A 22,598-nucleotide genomic window follows, 5' to 3' on the forward strand; every position below is an offset into this window, starting at 1 on the left:
AGCTGTTACAAAAACAAAACAAAACATGAAGATGATCAAAAGGAATAGGCAGAAGCTAAAAGCTTATAAACGCCTATCCTACTTACAACAGAACATGATTCGTAATAGCCTACTCATTACATTAACATTAACAGATTCACAAAACAAAAGTCAGATATGAGAATTCCACCCTACACCAAACTCGCCCCCGTGTCACCGTAGAGTACTCCATATGAGTTACATATATGCACTACATATAACCGTTAGATTACACATTACCATTAGATGGGGGAGATAAAAAGGCCTGATGGAACCGGTGGTCAGCTATATTTTAATTGAAAATCACACTTGTGTGAAGTGAGGGGCACTCTTATCATCATATGCAGTATCATCATATATCACATTCCGTGCTCAGCCAATCAAATAATTTCCGTTGCACACACACACACACACACACAAACACACAAAGCTGGGCATAGGAGGGGCTAGCGCCCCTCAAAAAACACAGGGGCTGAAGGTGAATAGAGGGGGCTTGGGGTCAGGAGAAGGCAAGTGTAAATACCACTTATACGTATGGGTCATACGTCACTGTCACTATAAAGAACGTTTCAGAGCATACTTAATTGCCAACATTAGTCATAAATGGATACTATACCTAAGGAAACACCTAAGCCTGACATCATAGACCTTATCTTTGGGCATGACTCACATCAAGGCTCCTTATGAATGAATGACTCCACAGTAATGACACAAACACTGCAGCCAACGACATAAAAGGCAAGTGCATGTTAATTCACTGCTTTCAGCGACAACCACATGCTATCAGCAATATAAGATATATTCAATACATTAACAGTTAGGCTCTGACTACGAAATAACTCATTGCCTTCCGAGTTAAACTGGTCTGACAACCCGGATATATATCCCACAGCTTTGTTCCCACTCTTTCCCTTAGGCTACTGCCAAGGGGCATCTCACAAAGTCCTGCTTGGACACCATCTCAGCTGGTCTTGACCCGGTGTTAGACAACCAGTCGAGCCTTAGGTATTTATATTGGTTATACATTGCCATAGTGACGTATGACCCTTCGTCACTGGAGCATCGGTAATAGTCGTGTGCTGTGAACAGGTAGCATAATTGAACAGCTTCTAATTGAGACATCGGAGACAGCTACTTTCAAAACGCTGTCTAAAAGGAATTCTTACAATGTCCCTGAAGCCCCGGAAAGTGAATTTCGACGAGACATGGAAGAAGCTGCAGACTACAATCGAGGCAGTTCTGCTGCTTCGCAATGTGGAGTCGACTACATGGAATAACAGCTTCCCTGACATTTATGCCTTATGTGTTACAGACCAAACACCCCCTGAAGAAAATCCCTTATACAAAAGAACCAAGGACTTTCTGGAAAGTCATGTCCATTCCTTGTACGAGAAAGTTAAGAAGTCAAATCAGATTTTACAGACGTACAACAATTACTGGGAGTGTTACCGCGAAGGGGCAATCTACATTAATAAGTTATTCAGTTATCTCAACACTCATTACATCACAAAGAAAAAACTAGTGGAGGATGATCTGCAAAACGGCTCCACAGGTGAGGACACGGCTAAGCCTTTATACATCGGAGAGCTGGCGTTAGATGTTTGGAGGAAGAGGATGATAGAGCCCCTCCGGCCCATTCTGATCTCAATGCTGCTCAAAGAAATAAGAAATGACCAGAAAGTAATTCATGGAGTCATCAACTCCTTTATTCATGTTGAACAGTACAAGAAGTCCCAGATGGCATTTTATCAGGAAGTCTTCGAGGAGCCATTTCTGAACAAAATGGGAGAAGATTACACACAGGAAGCATCCAAACTAATGCAAGAGTCCAACTGCTCACAGTATATGGAAAAGGTCTTAGCACAGTTGAAAGACGAGGAGGTGCGATTTCGGAAGTACCTGCACGACACCACCTACACAAAAGTCATCCAGAAATTCCAGCAGACGATGGTGGCTGACCACCTGCAGTTCCTCTTTGGCGAGTGTCAGAACATCATCCGGCAAGAGAAGACAGACGACATGGCCAACATGTACACCCTATTGCGGGATGTGACCAGTGGCTTACCTCACATGATCCACGTGTTGCAGGCACATATCCACGACGAGTGCCTTCGAGCCACTAGTAACCTCTCTCCGGAAAATATGCCAACCCAGTTTGTCGAGGCTGTGCTGGAGGTCCACAGTAAATTTGTTCACCTCATAAGCACGGTCCTGAATGGGGATCATCATTTCATGAGTGCACTTGATAAGGCTTTGACATCTGTGGTGAACTACAGGGAAACTAAATCCATCTGCATAGCCCCCGAACTGCTGGCCAAGTACTGTGACAATCTGCTGAAGAAGTCTGCCAAGGGAAGGACGGAGAGCGAGGTGGAGGACAAACTGACCAGCTTCAACATAGTGTTCAAATACATCGACGACAAGGATATCTTTCAGAAGTTTTACGCCAGAATGCTAGCAAAGCGGTTAATACATAGCCTGTCATTGTCAATGGACTCCGAAGAAGCCATGATCAACAAACTGAAGCAAACATGTGGCTATGAGTTCACAAGCAAGCTCCACAGAATGTACACAGACATGAGTGTGAGTGCTGAACTCAACAATAACTTCACCAACTTTGTTTTCCAAAAAACAAAAAAGAATGTTGTAGACATCAACTTCCACATCCTTGTATTACAGGCAGGAGCCTGGCCCCTCACACACGTCACCTCCTCCACCTTTGCCATTCCTCAAGAACTAGAGAATAGTGTACAGATGTTTGAGGTGTTTTACAATCAGAAATTCAGTGGTAGAAAGCTGACCTGGCTGCACCACCACGGCACAGGTGAGGTCAAGCTCAACTACCTGTCCAAGCCCTACGTGGCCATGGTTACCACATACCAGATGGCCGTGCTGCTGGCCTTCAACAACAGCCAAACAGTAGTGACCTACAAGGAACTACAGGACACCACCCAGATGAATGAGAAGGAGCTACAGAAGACTGTTAAGTCCCTGTTGGACGTCAAGATGCTCAACCACAACTCACAACATGAGGAAGTAGAGTCCGAATCCACGTTTTCATTAAATATGGGATTCACCAGCAAAAGGACCAAGTTCAAGATCACAATGTCGATGCAGAAAGACACGCCACAAGAGATGGAGCAGACAAGGAGTTCTATAGACGAGGACCGCAAAATGTATTTACAAGCCGCTATAGTGAGAATCATGAAAGCCCGCAAGGTGCTGCGACACAACGCCCTCATCCAAGAGGTCATCGACCAGTCCAAGGCCAGATTCAACCCCAGCATCAGCATGATCAAAAAGTGCATTGAGGTGCTCATTGACAAGGAATTTGTTGAGCGTAGCCAGAGCTTGGCAGACGAGTTAAGCTATGTGGCATGAAAACAAGAAGGAGCCAGGAGCAACCCCTGACGTTCTCCCGTCCCACAAATAAAACACACTTTCACAGAAGACCTAATAAATGTATACGGCAGTATGGGTGTAGTTCCGCAACTGTGGTCCGACATGGTAGACAGAGGAGATGATGACGAAGGAGGAACAGGAGAACTTGGGGTGGAGAGAGGTAGAACAACGTGATGAAGACGTGATGTCTTGGTTGGGACGTAGGAGTATGTAGCATAATTTTGAGGTAGAGGAGTGGAACATAAGTGAAGGTGTGCAGGTGATTTTTCTTTTTCTTATTTCTTTTTGTTCAGACACCGTCACGGCAGCTCCAGTTAGCCTGTGCTTTTATTTAGTTATTTTGTTAGTTTTCATTAATCCTTTTACTTATTTGGCATCAGCATTCATATGACTGTAGTAGACTAGATTTTTCTTATAAGCTCTGCATTTATTTAGTTATTTTGTTATTTTGTTAGTGAGGCTGATTTTTTTTTAGCTAAATAACCACTGACAACTTCCCTCTCCATCAGGTCCTCGGCAATACACACAACTTTAACAACTTGATCGGTCAGATGGTTCTCGAGATACTGTAAGCTGGGACATTTTTTGTTGTGAATTATTTTGTGTACAGTTAACTGTTAACCTAATATATACATCCCTGTCTAAAGCTGTTGTCTTGTGCAATAGACAGTCAAAATATTTTGAATATTCTATTGCTATTTATTTGTCAAAATATGTTTGATTATTGCTTTTGTAATTTTGAATTTCCGCCATTTTTTGTAAACAAAAAACAAAGATCACACTCACTGTGAAGTGAGGGTCACTCTTATCATCATAGATCATCATCACATTCCGTGGTAAACACAAAGCTGGGCATAAGTGGCTACCACTCAAAAACAAAACAAGAAATCACACCCATGTGAAGTGAGGGGTGCTCTTAACATATCATCATACATCATCTCATTCTGGCCAATCACAATTTGCATCCTCACTTTTCCTCATGTTTGTTTTTACACAATGTTTGTGTTTACATGACAAACCCGGGTTAGCGCCCCTCAAAATAGGTCTCTCACGGTCACGCAAATTTGGATGAAATAATCATAGCCATTTGGAATAAATAGTTTGCCAGAATTGGTGTGTGGCCTATAGCCTACGGTCACAGGGACGGATTATCCCCATGAGGGCCCCTGGGCCGGTACATTTTCTGGGGCCCCCATAGCCTGTGTGTGCGTGGAATTTTCATGTTTTTATCACATTTTGGACCTAAATTTAACAAAATCAGTGGCCAATGAAGGTCTCCATGGGAGCTCTTTTCAGGGCCACAAACCCAGTACCGTGCGGTCCAATTTCCCCAAAGGACCCCTGAGATCCAAGGGCCCCTGGGCCACGGCCCCACTGACCCAATGGCTAATTTGGCCCTGTACGGTCATGATTCAACAAATCTAGTTCAAGAACTAAACTGCACTCTGTCGAGTGCCTACTTGCTTGTTGCACCCAAGTAGGCCATAAATGGCCTACTAGTGCGCAAGCAGAGCGTGCAAGTACTGTCGACCGCTATAAACTTTCAAATCTCAGCCTCTCTGTGAAAGAACGTTTGCAATATTGAATTATTAGGTTTAGCTATTTGCTACGTACGTAGTTTTAACGTAATAAAGATATGTTTCAGTGTCGGTATATGTAATTTGTAAGTTGATTAGCGGTATACTGTGGTTATTGGGTCGTTTGATGCGTATGTCCCGTAGCAGCATATGATGTGATGAACATATGACGTGATTAAAGGACATGCCTAAGGTCCCCCTAAGCCTAAGTCTTCCACTGCTGGCCTGCTCGTTTTGCCTAAAAAAATTGCAACTTTCTTGCTTCTACGGGCCAACGGCATGCGGAACAAACTCCCACTGTACCTTTGACAGGCAGCCTCTGTACATTTTTAAAGCACAGCTCAAGACCCACTTCTACACCCTTCCTTTAAATTGATCTTTTATTTTGTTATTCATGTCCTCACTGTATTGCATTACTGCTTGTTTTTTAATGTTTATGCATTGCTTTTCTTTTCTTTTTTCTCCATTGCTCTGTAAAGCACTTATTAAACTTATTTATTATTACTATTATTATGTAATTTGTGAATAATAAAATAAGTTTTAAAAGTTTTAATTGTAGGGGTCTTCATGTTACATAACATGTATTACCATCTATGATTATATTTATGATCGGCTTGCAGTGCACAGTGGTGACAGTGCACTGCAGTGCCATGAGTGCGTGATGATGCGCGCGTATGCAGTGATAGCCCTTTGCATTCTGTCTGAGAAACAGCCATGGTGCTGCTGCTGAATATTCGGCTACCTTATTGTCGGTCACGTGGTTTTATCATTACGCGCCCGCGCGAAGAGCCTCTCGTAGTTGGACCTCTCTGGACGCGGTGGATGGGGAGGACTGCTGACTCTCCGCGGTTCAGCCAAATAGTAGGTTAGTCGGTCGGTATATCCTCACCGCCGTTGCGTCTCCACTCGGGACTCAATCGGAAAACGGGCAAGCACCGGGGCGAGTGTTCCGGTATTCGACTCACTGACGAGTTGACAGAAATTGAGATTTGCTTCATTTCACAGACAAAAGGTTAGTGAAACGACATATAAAAGTGATTTCAACAGACATCAGCAGACAGCATGCAGCCCTTGTAAATAATGCTTAGTAAGTAACACTTGATAATAACTATACACTTTTAAGCATTAGTTAAGTCATAGTAAATGCATAATTCATCATGAAGTAGTTATCATTTGTTAATTGCACTATAGGTGCATGTGTGCAAATATCAAGAATACAGAGTGATGTTTGCAACAATGGATACCAGAACTTCCAAACTGATTTAGCCTACATTTTGTCAATCTACTAGGCTACAAAAAAAATGTATAATTTATAATTTCCTATAAGGACACCAGGTTCACAGTAGTTAATGCCCAAGCACATCTCCAGCATTTTTACAACCGTTTAAGCCTGTTTTATAGTAGCCTACAAGCTTACACACTCACATGTTGTGAACTTGTAGACCTGATTATTATTTTGTGCATTTTCGCCTACATATGCCCAAAAATATTGCAGCCTTGGACTTAACAGTCCATTTGTGCTACTCAATGTTAGATCAATTGAATCAAATGTTTTTATTAAGGTAGGCTACTTGAACTATACATTATGACAGAACATATAGTTCCTTGCTTGTAGGCTACAAAGCATTGCACACACATGCTTCCTTTAGTTGCAATTTGCAGTTACTCTCAGCTTTCCCAGATCAATATTACGTGCATATGTTAGTTTTGTTCAGTTCAGATTAGTTAATTCATAAACAGTCAACGTAATTAGTAGTTGCAGAACTATTACTGTAGGTGGGACCTCATTTACATATTGTGAGCTTGTATTTCTGTAGCCCTCCTGAACAAGGGGCTCATTGAAAGGAATAAAGCTATGTTCTAATCTATAGCATTGTCATAAGCTATAAGGAAGGAACTAAGGAACTAAAGAGCTAAGGAACATTCTTTATTAATTTGTATTTTGAGACCACTTAATGCTTAATTCTTGCCTGACACATCCATCCAACACCATGAAACCGAGCACAATTTAAAATTAGCACTGAATAATTAACTTGCCATATGCTGCCTCAGGTCAGGTGTATCAGCCTTAAAACTGATTTTTACTTGTTTGTGCAACAGAGTTGCATGCCACAAATCTCTCAAAAATGATACTTCTTGACCAATTAATGGTTACATGGTGGTTCTTTGTTTATTAGCATCATTCAGGTGTTATTGCTGACGATGTCAAGTCTATGCCCTATTTTAGGTGATTCGATTGTAAATTACGTACAACATTATATGCCATTGTAATGATAAATGTGAACGTGCCATTTTAGTATCACTTAACCACTATACTTCCCTGAACTCTAAAAAATATGTTCTGGGCGATGAAGTGAAACGAAATGAAAATTCAGGCTAAACCTGCATGACTTTTTAACCTAAATGTTAAATATCGCTTTGGGCCAACCTACTGATTCCCTAAATTTCAAGAAAATCTGCCCATCCCGAAGGGTGGGAGTTATTCCACTTTGAACTTCGGACAATAACTCTCTCGTCAACTATTGTTCCTATACCCAAACACAGGGTCTAAATGTCTCAATAAGAGTACATTACCTCCAACCACTGCAACTGTTTTAGTTATATCATACTCTGCCATGATAGAGATACAGATTTGTCAAAATAACATTAACTTTCCCCCAAAAGGTTGAAAACAACACAACCCCCATCTAGCTCTTTTGGTGGCACTAAGCACAGTTTCTGATTGAAATGCAATTGTGAGGGAAAAAATAAGGAAAAAAGCAAACAAACGTGTTGACAAAATAGTGAAAATAGCACAAATACATATAGTCCAAAAGATAATAAATCTGGTAATATCCTCACCATCATCACCCAAGTAATTAAACACACACTACACATTCATACAAAACATCATAACAAGAACAAACAGAAAGCATGACATGGCTATGTGGATATATAGGCCATTAAGTTGTTGTTATAGGGAGCTCTTCTCTGTTTGCCAGCATTTCACCAGCTTAACAGCTTATTCCATTTGTGCCGTTGGTTACGTAAGAAGCTAGGCTATATGTAGCGCAAGGCTCATGCAGTTCCCTAATGCCAATTATCAGATCATGTGAGGTTGCTGAAATAAATGCGTGATGGAGAAGAGTATAGATAACCAGCCACTGGCTTTGTGGTATATCTGTTGATATGATGCCTTACATGGTAACTGGCTATATAAATGTTTACTGTACATAAAAGAGAATAAATGATGTTTAGAATAAATGTTATTTTCATCAGGTGCATGTGTAAGTGGAACACATATAGATAGCAAATAGGTCGAAACATTATTTTGGGCACAGTAAAGTAGGGTTGTTGGTGTGTGTGTGTGTGTGTGTGTGTGTGTGTGTGTGTGTGTGTGTGTGTGTGTGTGTGTGTGTGTGTGTGTGTGTGTGTGTGTGTGTGTGTGTGTGTGTGTGTGTGTGTGTGTGTGTGTGTGTGTGTGTGTGTGTGTGTGTGTGTGTGTGTGTGTGTGTGTGTGTGTGTGTGTGGATATGGGGATGTACAGTATATGGTTGCAGTGACTGTTTCAAGTATGGAGGGCAGTTATAGTGAACACATTTGAAAAGGAATAGGCACCTGCAGTGTAATTGTCTTCTTGATTTAGGCTGCAGCCAGTCAAGTGAACTACAGGTATGAGGTATAATGGGAACAGTGGTGTGTTCTGTATGCAGGACACCTCAGTACAAAATCCGCATAGGGAGTTGTGCAATACATTCTCCAGTGCTTGCTCCAAGCGCGCCCACCCCTCTAGACCAGAAAGCACGCTCATTACAGTAACCAGAATAAATACAAACACTGCTGTCACTCACAAGAGAGAGTGGGAGTAAAAGGTATAGAGGTGGACGTTTTGCTGACTGTCATGCATCTTCAGCTACTGCTTCTGTGTGACCTCTAGTTCAACCCAGATAACAGCCGATATGTTTGTCACAACAGTTCCAGTCTGCCATGACTGGAAAGCAGCATCCCTGCTATAATGTGGCACAGATTTTGTGGCATAAGCCTTAGCTCACATTATGCAAACAGCTACAGCAACAGATAAGGGGACAGATGTATTTTAATCCAAAATTGAATGACACGCACGCACGCACGCACGCACGCACACACGCGTGCGCACACACACACACACACACACACACACACACACACACACACACACACACACACACACACGCACACACACACATTTTCTTTGCCCCCCTCTAGCTCTCTTGCCTTGTCATGTTTACTGTTCTTTTACATTTATTTTAATTAAGTGTAATCTTAAGATTTAGGCTATTACGATTGATATTGGCTATTATCGAATGTAGCAGCCTGGTGGTTTTATTCGAACACTGAACCTGCCCAATGAAAATGGACATAGTGACATAGTTATGTCATGACATAGTTAACCAAACGTTTTAGCTAGTCTCCCCAGGACCCAAACTACTACTACAAACTACATTCATTTTCTAATTTATTGCATTTGTTTTTAATTAATAAAATAAAAATATTTTGGGGGGATGTTATTTAAAAATGTTTTTGAAATAATACACACAAATGGTGTTTGGGAAATAGTGGTGTAGAGGCTTATAATGTCTGAAAACGTCTATTATAATGTCTGAGATTATGGAGAGACTTCAGACAGTTCTGCAACAGGCATATTGATATGACATATTGATATTTTCATGTGTTTTCCAGTTCAAATCTGCTGCCGAGCCACTCAAACGAAACTATGGGAAAATGAACCGGGACCGGAAACAGGTATGATAGCTACAAAATATGAATGATTCATGCTATATTTGACTGCTTTTGGTCTGCTTGCTTTTCCATAATGCTTCACCAAGAGGATGCAAAACAATCCAATGTTAGGCAAGGCATGACCTAAAAGTAATAGTTGTTTAGTCATAATTCCCAGTGATTATTGGCTTAAAGGACAACTTTAGTTTTAGGTTGTTATTAGAGAAAGTAAAAGATGAGTGTTCTTTTTTTTTCATTTGCTGCTTTCTTTCGTTTTAGGGATTTTAGCTGTTTTTGACAGGGGGGGTGGGGGCATTCGAGCATGGGGCTAAACATTTTATAGCGATTATTTTTTTAATTATTTACTATAGTCCTACTATAGACCCCAAGAAATTACATCTGGCCACAAAAGATCACGAGATCTACTGAATGTGTCAAACTATTAAGCCTATCACACACAGTGTGGCTTCCCCCCAGGCTACCTTCATATTCAGCAGATCCTGTGATCTTTTGTGGCCAGATGTAATTTCTTGGGGTATAGTATAGGACTAAAGTTTTAGCCCCATGCTAAAAGAATAACACCTAAAACATGAACCTGAAACCATGAAACCTGAAAAAAACTAAAGTTGTCCTTTAAGTTTATGCTTAGGATGTACATTCTTGGGGTTTTTTTCCACTTCAAGTTGAATCAGCTAGTCGCACCGTACGTCATTATCATAGTTTATATTTAGACATACCGGTAAATACATATAGTCAACAAGTGCTCTATATGACAGTGGTTCTCAACGTTTTGGGCTGGGGACCCCCGGAAATGCTTTGAGCATATCTTGCGAGTCGTGGCTGTCCGGCACCCGGGCTGCTGAGCCAGCCTGCACGGCGTGCCGCGGGTTCGGCTTCCGGTCCCTGGCGGCCTTTGTCGTGTGTTTCCCCCCCGTCTCTCTCCCCATTTCCTACTTTCAGCCTATTAATAGAGGCAGAAAAAGGCAAAAAAAAATCCCAACTTACTTCCCCCGAACACGGGGCATCAGTATTGGTAAATCTGTTCTGGTCCTCATATTATCTGTTCTATTTTCTCCATAGTGCTCAGACATGTTGCCAACATCATTTGGCACCATAATGAAACCTGTGGCATCAGCTGTGTTTGTGACACTGCTCCTGATCGGACAGGCTAAAGGAACTCGTAAGTCACAGCCTACAGAGTACAGACTATGATTGATGAAATTTCAGAGGGAGTTTGTAGTGAGATTTATTTCTGTGTATTGTTTTGGTGTGAGGCTCTATAATTTTCTTTTGTCTTATATTAGTCATTTGTTGATTTCACCCAAGTTACATTCCAGAGTTTTAAAAAGCTAAAATGCTTACGGAAAAGGATAGGCAAATTGTTGATTATTATTAAAGGTATATTCAGTGATTTAACTTAATTCAAATATATTTTTGTTTTGTTGTGATAATTCTCCCTACTATAGATTGTGCTGACCATATAAGGAGTTCCTCCCTGTCCCCATGCAGTTAACCCCTGGGGGTCAAACAACCTTAGGTTTTGCGTTTTTGGCTAGGTGGCCCAGCTTTCATCCAATAAGGATAGAGAGGGGCCTTCCTCCAATCATGATCGAGCGGGGGCGGGCCTTGGTGTGTGTGCTGTTGGCCTGTCACGTGTCCCCCCACCTAGTGTGTGCATGTGCACATCTTGTTACCGGGGTGGACCGGGATTCTTTTCCAAATCACGGAATGCTCCTTAGTATAATACGTGAGCCTTCTTAGTTGCTAGATCCATTGATAAAAATAATCAGACATAATAATAATAATCATCGTCATCAACATCATCATCATTGTGTACGTTTGTAAACGTTTGTTTTAAGTAAAGGCTCCAAAAGACATGCACTCTTCCAAAAAGTCAGTATTTCATTTGTAGAATGAAAGCGTTATTCAAAATACAACTTGTCCAGGATGACAGCAAAGTAGATGATATTCTATATACTGCTGTCACAATTTGTGCTTGCATGTGGGGAATAATACATCCAACATATTGGGGTATCAATAAAGGCATTTGTTTGTATATGAAAGTGGAGAGATGCAACGGTGTGCGTGTCACAACTCACATGACAAGAATAGATCTGCAAACAGAGCTTGTAGATGTGCTTTTGTCGGCTAACTGTCATACAACAAAATATAAATCAGGCTTTAGAGTTTACAGTCAAATTTAGTCTCTACAGTCTACAATCTAAGAAATGGAAGGTCACTGACGTTGCATAAAAAGGCACCAGATGTCCATCCTCCCGAGAGCTTACAGTATATGCTCTAGGACAGCTGGTGCTTTACCAGAAGTATTGGGAATGTTTTACTGTTTGATATTTAGAGTGCATTATGTCTGGAAAAATGTGTTACAAGACCGTCTGTCATGTAGCTCTATTGATTAATTGTTACTATTGTTCCAATTGTTTTTTTTATAATCAACTAAATTGATTAGTCTGATTACCCGCTATTTCATACTTTATAGATTGTAGATATGTTACTTTTGAAGGTGTTTTGTATTATGTATTATTTTATTAAAATTGATGGGGAGGGGGGGGGGGGGGTGATAATTGATAAAATCAATTATGCGATTATCTGTCACACCCCTACTCCTCTTTAATCTGTAATAAAAGCATCCAAATTCGTGCTGTTATGCAATGGCATTTGAAAGCACTGTTATGAAATCTGTAAAATAGGATCACATCCATCCCATGTGTGAAGCTTCTTGTGGCGTCTCTTTTCAGGCTATAACACCCCTCCAGGAAAGCCCAGACTGACCAGCTGTCGTTCCCCAGAGAAGGAGACATTCACATGTTGGTGGGAGCCAGGTTCTGATGGAGGACTGCCCACCACCTATGCCCTGTATTACCGCAAAGAGAAGTCAGTGATGGTTCTTCCTTCAGCACTTTTGCCAATACATCCATTAAGACAGTGATAGTATGTGTGAATAGGTGAAGGTTTCAGATCCATTCATCCCCAAACGAAATAAATGTATTGCTCATTTTATATTCCTTAAAAATACTTTCTGCAATGTAGTTGTCCTGACTGAAATGTATTGACATGCATACTGTATATCTCTATATCACTCTCTGACATGGTAGCTCTGACATGGTGTACGCGTGTCCAGATTACCAAACAGCTGGAGAGAACTCCTGTTTCTTCAACAAGAACAACACCTCTATCTGGATCAATTACAACATCACTGTGGTGGCCACCAACCCTCTGGGCAGCAACTCGTCTGAGCCTGTAGAAGTAGATGTGGTCTATATTGGTGAGCAATGGTTATACTTTTGTTCTGCTCTTGTGTATTATTGCATCCCTATCTTACATTTTACGTTAATATTTTTCTCCCGTTTGTTCACATGAATTAGACTAACAGGGACAGATAGATACTAATACTAAGTTAACTACTATGCTATACAAAAAAGAACCATTCTCTGCGCATATATGAAGTGAATGACAGATCGAGTGGCTAAGTGAGCAACAAAGTGAATTTAATGTTGTTAAAGTCATGTAATGCACTCAAATAGGACTTTTCTGTTTGGATGTATGGGCTGTCAAGGTCAGAAAGTAGTTTTTTTGCGGGGTCTCCTGCTAGACTACATTTATACCGCTCTTTCAATAAGACATCCCTACTTGGTCAGGGGAGTTATTGCACTATGAACTTCAGGCAGTACTGCTGTAGTTGTCAATCAGTAGGTGTCCTACACTAGGGTCTTAACCACTTTTTATCAGTGGAAGAGTAGGGATTCTAACGACCTACAACCACTGCAGATGTGCTAGTTTTTGTCTTGTTGAAGTGTACACCATGGCTTGCAATTACAAGATGGACATGGATGCATTTCTGTCTAGATTTCTATCAGGCTATCCCCTTATTGTGCACCACCATGTCACTAGCCTCGGTACCCAGCCCATGTCACAGCCAAATTAATCCTGTGCATATAATTACATGATCTGATTAATCAGTAATCGTTGGTTGAGCCTCCAGCTTGTTGTCATGTGTGTGTGTGTGTGTGTGTGTGTGTGTGTGTGTGTGTGTGTGTGTGTGTGTGTGTGTGTGTGTGTGTGTGTGTGTGTGTGTGTGCGTGCGTGCGTGCGTGCGTGCGTGCGTGCGTGCGTGCATGTGCGAGAGCCTCAACTGTTTCAAACAGCCCTTTAGTTATATTTATAGTTTTATAGTTAGTTATATTTAACCATTATAGCATCAATCAGGTGGACCAAATTACTGGTCATGACATGCTAATCTACCCAAGCCAATGGAAACATAATTGATTGACAACCACCAGTGACATAAAATTAATACCAGCTTAAGTGATTTAGGTCACATTCATACCAGAGAGCTTTGCTGCGATAAAAACGAATCCTGCTGAAGGAAAGTGCACTTCGTTTGGCAGGTGTGAAGGCTCATTCGAATCGTAATGCGTATCAAAGAACCGCATTATACTCCGAGCAAAAACGGGGGTTTCGCTTCCAATCACACTTGATTACGATTCGGTGCAGGTGTGAAATGTGAATGCAATCCGCAGTAAATAAAGGAAATTAAGCAAACAATGTGTCGGGTGAGGAGCTGAACAAAGAGAGAAAATAATATTTCTCTCTTTCCTTGACCTGCTCTCTTTTTCTATCATAAACACAAACACTTTCTTTCCACTCTGTCTTTTCTAGTCCAGCCACATACTCCTGAGAATGTGACAGTGGCTTTGATAGAGGACAAAGACGGACCCTTCTTCAAGGTGTCTTGGGAACCACCCCGTAAAGCAGACACACGATCTGGCTGGATTACGCTCATCTATGAACTTCGTGTCAAACTGGAGGGAAATGAGGAGTGGGAGGTAAATAATACAATAAATATATTCACTTTCCAGATTAGGTGGTTAACACAAGATGACATTTCACCAGGGCGCCTCCTCCAATCTCATCCATTTCATGCGTGTGTGCGTGAGTGCGTGCGTGCATGCGTGCGTGCATCTTGGCCTTGGCAGTCACACATCACATGTTTGTGGTTCCCAGGAACACCGTGCTGGCCAGCAGAAAACATTCAACATCTTCAGCCTGCGTTCAGGTGGAACATACCTTCTTCAGGTGCGCTGTAAGCCAGACCATGGCTTCTGGAGTGAATGGAGTTCCACCACATACATCAACGTTCCTGACTGTAAGAGCGATGGATAATTTTGAATTATTAAGACATTAATTGTTTGTGGATGTCATAATCATATGCCCCACTGAGGTACATCTCACTTCTCCCCTAGCCAGATAAAGAATAGTTTTTCTCCCATTTGCCACAGATTACATGTGTATCTGTGAAAACTGTTGTTTGACCCTGTAGCAAGGCAGACTTCATGGCTTTCCCAATCTTGATTACAATGCTATATTAACCGTGTCCATTTGGTGACACGGATGTGTCACCAAATGGTGTAATTTGGCTGGTATGTGGATTAATTCTTTGTGCTCTCCGAACTAAAGTGAACTGGCTGAAACATCATAAGCTCCTGACTGGACAATCATTTCTTTCATGTGGATATATTTATTCATCTTTGGTATTTAAAAGGTATTTTTCTAAAAGTATTTCCTACTTAAGGCATTATATGGATATTGATCATTCTCCCTAAAAATATTCCTGTTAAAGCTAATTCTTAATTTATTAATCTAAAAGGTTTATAACCATTTTCGCTACAGGCTCTCTGCCTAGGTTTTTGGTACTGAGTATTTTTACATTTCCGGAGTTTCTTGCTCTGCTATCGAAGTTAAAATATACAGTCCTTTCTAATTATCATTATTAATTACCTTAATTATAATTTATTTAACGAAGAGATCCTACAGACCGATACATGAAATGCTTTGTATTTTCCTGTATTATAAATATATTAACAAATGGTGTGGTGACCCTAACCCTAAACCATCAAAATGCTTAGATATTGCTGGATCCCACAACCTGTTGTGTATCGTTGATCACCGGCTCTCCATATTTCAACTTTTTAGTTGACACAGTACTATGGTGTCACACAAAAGCAGCAAAAATAAAAAAAAGCAATCTACAAGCTCACATAGTCTACGCTTTGTAAGCTTGTGGATCTGCTATTTGTGCTATTTAGAACAATATTTTAAATGAAAGTGGTTAGGTGTCTGGGTTTTATAGTGAACCAATGAAAAGTATTAATAAGAGCTTGTGACTACATCTTATCTACATTGGATCTATTGGAATACACTTTTTGTAGACATAACAGTTTTGGACATACAGTACAAGGTTTCCACCCGACAGTGACAACATGCATGTTGTGTTTTTTAGACATCCCATATGAGAAGTCCATGTCCATGGTCATCATAGTCCTCTCTGCCGTTATCTTCCTCATCCTCACATGCATCCTAAACATGAAGATCCACAGGTGAGAGAATGAAAGTATAATATCACGGTTAATCTGTATGATCTCCAATGATCCCTCCAAGGAGTGATGCCCCCATTGGAGTGATCAATGAGGGGAAACAGTATATTATATAGTTTTATCTATGCATTTGATTAAATTAAAAGATAAACCATTAATCAAGGAATCACTGCAATAAAAAATATTCCTATACCTAAAATGTTTTATTTATTTTACAACTCAAGTGTGAAGCACTGCCTCCTGCCTCCAGTACCTGGTCCTAAGATCAATGGATTTGATAAGCAGCTTCTCAAGGTAAGATAGTACAACACTGGAATGTGTGTGTGTGTGTGTGTGTGTGTGTGTGTACGCGCGTGCGTGCATACCTGTATATGCTAACTGTATCGACAACTAATGTACTGCATAATTATTCCTTTGCATAGCTTGGAACATGTGAAGAGGTCTATCATGCACTGGTGGTGCCTGGTTTCCCAATAACTACCATATCTGAGTCCTGTGAGGACTTGCTGGTGGAGGACTTGGAAGTGAATGCTCCAGAAGAGCAGGAGATGATGTTAGAGGAATGCAAGGACCTCCAGGAGGGTTGCACTAAATCCAAGGGTTCCCCATCAGACAGTGACTCTGGCCGAGGCAGCTGTGAAAGCCACATCCTGCTGATGGAGAAGTGTGGAGAGGTGGAGGTCAAAGAATATGAGAGAAAAATGGAGGCAGATAGGATAGGGCAGCGATTACGTTGGGAGGAGAGAGAGATCAGTCAGGCTCAACGAGAGGGGATCAGCCCCGACATGTGTGACGGGAGGGTGAGGGTGAAGACCTGGCCTTGTGTGTTCTCGCCACTACCTCAGTATAGCTCCAGATCCCTGGTCAATCTGGGCTCACTGGAGACAACCAAGCCGCTCTTCCTCTCTGGCAGCTTGTTCCCTCCGCCCTCCACGACCTCCCAGCCAGCTCAGCGCCGCTATGGCTCAGAAAATGGCCTGAATCTGGCGTCTGGCCTGGACAAGTTCCACTTGGGTGAGAAGCAGTCGGAGCAGCTCCATGTATCCCAAACCCAGCCTCACGTGCACCTCCAGGAGGCTCACAGTCAATACGACATTCCCACCGTTGGGCACAAGGAGGCCACTGGCAAGCTGCAGCTGGCCCCATTCCGGTCCAAGGAGTACGTTGGAGTCCATGAGGTCAGTAAGGACGACATGGTGCTCCTCCAGCCCCTTTCATCAGACCAGGGCCAGGGGGACGCGCTCACTCAGCTACCCCAGGGCCAGGGGGATGCCCTCACTGAGCTATCCCAGAGACAGGGGGATGCCCTCACCGAGCTATCCCAGAGACAGGGGGAAGCCCTCTCTGGGGAAGCCCTCTCTCAGCTATCCAAAGGGGAGGACTACAGCAAAGTGAAGGGGGTGGCCAGTGGCAATGGTCTGCTTCTCCAGAAAGAGGTGGAGGCGAGGGGACGAGAGAGGGAGGGGTGTCCTTGTGACCACGAGGAGACAGACAGAACAATACAGAGCTGCTGCACAATGTCTGCCACTCTCACTACACAGACACCATGGACCATACCAAATGTCTCTACCCACATTCACATGATGCCACTTCAGGAAGAAATGGTCCTGGCAGAAAATGGTTATGTGGACACAACTACTATTCTATTGAATCATTAGGAGTTATTTAGTTAGTGGACATGAGTGAGCCAAAACAAGCACTCCCCCGTAACCTGACACCACCGTGGGTCCGTCTGGAGGTCACTGGCTTGTTGTTTCTGTCGCAGTGCGTTTGGTGTGCATTCCCTTGGATTGCCCAATGCACAATTAATAGGACATTGAATACTAAATGAGGACAAAGACGAGCTAAAGCTCTTTTGGGGGAGGAAAATAACTGGGAAAAACACTGCATGATCTGTGTTAGTTTTGGATGGAAAAGGAAATACACTAAGAAACTGCTGATAGCTGGAAAGAAAAGATGTTGCTCTCACAATGTTAATTTATTTGATCTATTTAAGATTTCTTTCTTATAAGAACCTGATAAATGGTGATTTTTCCACATCCTTCCACTGGTCCACTCTAAATTCAAGAATACAAAAAGCAATTCGCCATTAATTCATTACAATATTGAATTTGGGGTGGATGTGTTGTTGTTAATAGTGAATATTTCTCCTGTATAACATAACATGCAACAATGATTTTTCAGGGCTCCACTGGAATTTGTGTGATCTGGTGTCTACAAAATGGTTTCGTACAGAACTGAAAATGTATTGCAATTATTTCAGATTTTTTTTATTATGCTAGTAAATAAAATAAAACTAAAATGCATACTTAGACATACATGTTTTTATTTGTTTATTAAGTCGGCTACTATTACAGCTTAAATTTATTGCATTGTATTATGTGTTTGGAAATGTCAAGCTATTGTCCATAACTGGACACAGATGATGCATGTGAGTGTGTATTATAATGATGAATTCCTAATCATTATAATAGCTACAAAGGCTTTTAAAGTGTATTTAAAGTTTTAAACATCAAGAAAAAATAATAAGTCGAAGAACACAAATCTATACAGTTAAAGAATGATACAAAGTGTCATAACAACACGCACCAAATCACTCCTGACTAACTGATGGGGGATCCATCCTTAAAGTCATTCAACTCAGGATCCTTTTTATTTTTAGAGTTCACAGACTATCCTTTACAGCTCAAATGCGGAAAACATCCAAAAGTGTGTGTGTGTGTGTGTGTGTGTGTGTGTGTGTGTGTGTGTGTGTGTTGGGGGGGGGGGGGGGGGGTGAAGAAAGGTAGAAATAGCAGTGGATCTTTTAAATTTGGTCAGTTATGCAAATTACTAGTCTATGAAAATTGAAATATTGGCGGCTTGGATCTGAGGTAAAGAAACTGATCAGAGAAAACATACTGAAGTAATGGTGGTCTTCAAGTTCTTCCTTTTTAATGGAGACGGATTCTTGGTTTGGTCACAGTAGGAAGACTTCACTCTCCAGTATGGATGCACTGATGAGTTTTTAATGTTCTATACAACTGAGCCAATACCCAAAAGGGTTCTCTCCTCTGTGAATTCTCTTGTGTGTCACAAGGGTGAAGCTTTGAGTGAAGCTTTTCCCACATTGATCACAGCTGTAAGGTTTCTCTCCAGTGTGGATTCTCTTGTGCGTTGTCAGGGCAGATATTTGAGTGAAGCTTTTCCCACATTGATCACAGCTGTAAGGTTTCTCTCCAGTGTGGATTCTCTTGTGTGTCTTCAGGGTAGACATATGAGCGAAGCTTTCCCCACATTGATCACAGCTGTAAGGCCTCTCTCCAGTGTGCATTCTCTTGTGTCTCTTCAGGGTAGACATTGCGGTGAACTTTTTCCCACATTGATCACAGCTGTAAGGCCTCTCTCCAGCGTGCATTCTCTTGTGTGTCTTCAGGGCAGACATTTGAATGAAGCTTTCCCCACATTGATCACAGCTGTAAGGCCTCTCTCCAGTGTGCATTCTCTTGTGTCTCTTCAGGGTAGACATTGCGGTGAACTTTTTCCCACATTGATCACAGCTGTAAGGCCTCTCTCCAGTGTGCTTTCTCTTGTGAGTCTTCAGGGGAGACATTTGAGTGAAGCTTTCCCCACATTGATCACAGCTGTAAGGCCTCTCTCCAGTGTGCATTCTCTTGTGTCTCTTCAGGGTAGACATTGCGGTGAACTTTTTCCCACATTGATCACAGCTGTAAGGCCTCTCTCCAGTGTGCTTTCTCTTGTGCGTCTTCAGGGGAGACATTTGAGTGAAGCTTTCACCACATTGATCACAGCTGTAAGGCCTCTCTCCAGTGTGCATTCTCTTGTGCGTCTTGAGGTTAGACATTGCGGTGAACTTTTTCCCACATTGATCACAGCTGTAAGGCCTCTCTCCAGTGTGCTTTCTCTTGTGCGTCTTCAGGGGAGACATTCGAGTGAAGCTTTCACCACATTGATCACAGCTGTAAGGCCTCTCTCCAGTGTGCATTCTCTTGTGCGTCTTGAGGTTAGACATTTGAGTGAACTTAGTCCCACATTGATCACAGCTGTAAGGCCTGTCTCCGGTGTGCTTTCTCTTGTGTGTCTTGAGATGAGACATTGTGATGAACTTTGTCCCGCATTGATCACAGCTGTAGGGCCTCTCTCCAGTGTGAATCCTTTGGTGTACTTTGAGATAGTAAACTGAAGTGAAGCCTTTTCCACATTGGTTACAGCAGCAACATTTTGGTTTAACTGCGGGCAGGTCTGGACAGGTATCTGAGGTAGACAACATAGGTCTGATAAGAGACGCGGCTTCGTGCATCAATCTGCCTTCAAGTTCAGAGCAAACTTTATACATTTCACACTACTGTATATATTTAGTTGACCATGGGCTCCCTCAGGATCGAGTCTATACTTGGTCCGCTCCTTCTTCTTGGTCCTTCTTCCCTATATGGCAAGTCTCTTGGCCACAAACAGCTATAGCTAGAAATGCACTCTGTCGAGATGCCAACCTGCACCTGCTGTTCTAAATCCTTTATACCCGTTATTAAACATACCTTAGTTACGTCACCTAGAATGGTGGCCCCTTATTGGCTGTCACCGACATACATACATACATAGGCCTACATACCCAGCCAAACGCAGTACTTGCACGCTCTGTTTGAGCAAGTAATCTACAAGCTCAAATAGTGTGAGCGTTGTGAGCTTGTAGATAGTCAATATTAACCCAGGACATTCAGGTTCATTAAAGCAAAGAAACAGAGAGACCATGAAACTCATTGAGGTTCTGGTGGTTTTCAGGTTCCTCCTGTTGAACAGTTCAGCCGTCTGCACTCCTAATTGTCTGGTTTGGAATGAAGGAATTCATATAAGACAACTTTGCTTTTGTTTTTTCAACCAAGGTTCATGTTTTAGGTTGTTATTAGAGAAAGAAAAATATGAGTATAACTATATATATATATATATATATATATATATATATATATATATATAGTTACAGTACCTCTACCTTCGAAGACATTCAGTAGCCTAGATCCTATCGTTTGTGGCCTTTTGTTGCTGAACGGACTACGAGTGCAATTTGTCCACTAGGTGTCAGTGGTGTGAAGGATATCCAGCAGAGCTGCATTAGGACCAGGAGAGGTGAGAGCACGTTCATGACCTGCAACTGCATGACAATGATGACATGCAGTTGTTGTAGCAGCTACAACAATTATGAACAAACAAAGAAGATTTGAATACCAAGTTTGAACTCTAATGCCATGTATCTTGTCTTAATGCCCGTAGTTATACTTAAAAATACTATAAAAAATAAATCTGCGATTTGTTTGTTCACTGTTGTACTGTCTCACACACACACACACACACACACACGAGACTGGAGAGGATGAGGTTTCTGGCCAAAAAGTGCATTTTATACTATGGTGCATGGGGGGTTCAGAATCAGGGGAGGATTATTCAACAGGCCTGTTGGGCCCAGGCCCGGGGGTCTCTGAGCTAGGGGGCCCCTGAGCTTCAGCCTCCACGTGGCCGCGTTGCTGTCACACGGATGCTCAAGCTTAGGGGCCCCCAAAAAGTACAAAGTATTAACTTTGAACTTTTTGGCAATAAAATAAGCCCAAATGTCCTAAACCAGTGGTTTTCAACTGATTGTGAATGAGGGACCGCCAGTGCCACCCTGACTTAGAATTAACCTGGGGACCACTGTTGTGTTGGGTGGGGATATGGGCTAAGATTAGTGCTTTTGTATCTTGAACTTGCATCTTGCTATGCATCCCATGTGTATACAACATCCCACAGAGTGCCGCGCTACAAGCTTGTAGGTCTGCTATTTTTAGAATAATCGTGAAAATGTGGCTCTTTGAATATATATTCTTTCAGAGCGAACATTTTTAACTCAAATACAGTATGTGCTTCTGCGGGGTCCCTGGAACAACATATTTTCAGATGGGGGTCGGTGGACAATTAAATATATACTTTTTGGGGGTCCTTGACATGAAAACATTTGAGCACCACTGACATAGAAACAGGGTTTTTCTGAAAACTGTCAGGATTCAGAAGACATTTGTAGAATCATCCTCAGGTCTAAATGGGTTAATCCATTAAGACATGAGGCCGAAACTACAAATGCCTTCTAAATCTGTAGTTCTCAAACTGTTTCGTGTTAATAACCCCCAAAGCAAGGTCCAGCCATGTGACAAATTAATAAATGACAAACTCAAGAATGAACGTGCGCACAGTGCTCACAAACCTGAATGTGAGCCGTAAGTGGCTCACATTTAGGTCGGTCAGTATAGGGACCTTAAAACAAAAATGGCTAAAATAGAACAAGCTGTACAATTTTTGCCTATTGACATCCAGGTCTCCGATTCCCCAGCAGTGACCCGTGGAGTCCACCTTTCACAGCTGCGGTCATTCAAAAACGTGTGTTTGTCCTTCATTAGTATGTGTACGTAGACATTATTTATTATTCCATGAAATTATTTGTGCACAC

The 22,598-nt window shown here is 41.9% G+C and overlaps 2 protein-coding genes across 2 annotated transcripts; both read left to right on the forward strand.

The window, feature by feature from the left end:
• Nucleotides 1-1,185: 1,185 nt before the first annotated feature.
• LOC308310313 (cullin-2-like) lies at nt 1,186-3,399 on the forward strand (the record flags this gene model as incomplete). The annotated part of the gene is made up of 1 exon (XM_080756613.1): nt 1,186-3,399. One exon carries the CDS (start codon nt 1,186-1,188, stop codon nt 3,397-3,399), a length of 2,214 nt encoding a protein of 737 aa, XP_080612739.1.
• A 123-nt stretch (nt 3,400-3,522) lies between these two features.
• prlra (prolactin receptor a) lies at nt 3,523-17,784 on the forward strand (the record flags this gene model as incomplete). Its single annotated transcript, XM_080755646.1, has 11 exons — nt 3,523-3,580; nt 3,714-3,733; nt 9,696-9,758; nt 10,815-10,914; nt 12,491-12,626; nt 12,848-13,017; nt 14,412-14,578; nt 14,757-14,898; nt 16,033-16,129; nt 16,351-16,420; nt 16,549-17,784. The coding sequence occupies 11 exons, from the start codon at nt 3,523-3,525 to the stop codon at nt 17,782-17,784; spliced, it is 2,259 nt and encodes a 752-aa protein (XP_080611772.1).
• Between the last annotated feature and the right edge of the window lie 4,814 nt (nt 17,785-22,598).

This window comes from Protomyctophum bolini (assembly GCF_963924005.1).
Source record: "Protomyctophum bolini genome assembly, chromosome: 22".
Taxonomy (NCBI): Eukaryota; Metazoa; Chordata; class Actinopteri; order Myctophiformes; family Myctophidae; genus Protomyctophum; species Protomyctophum bolini.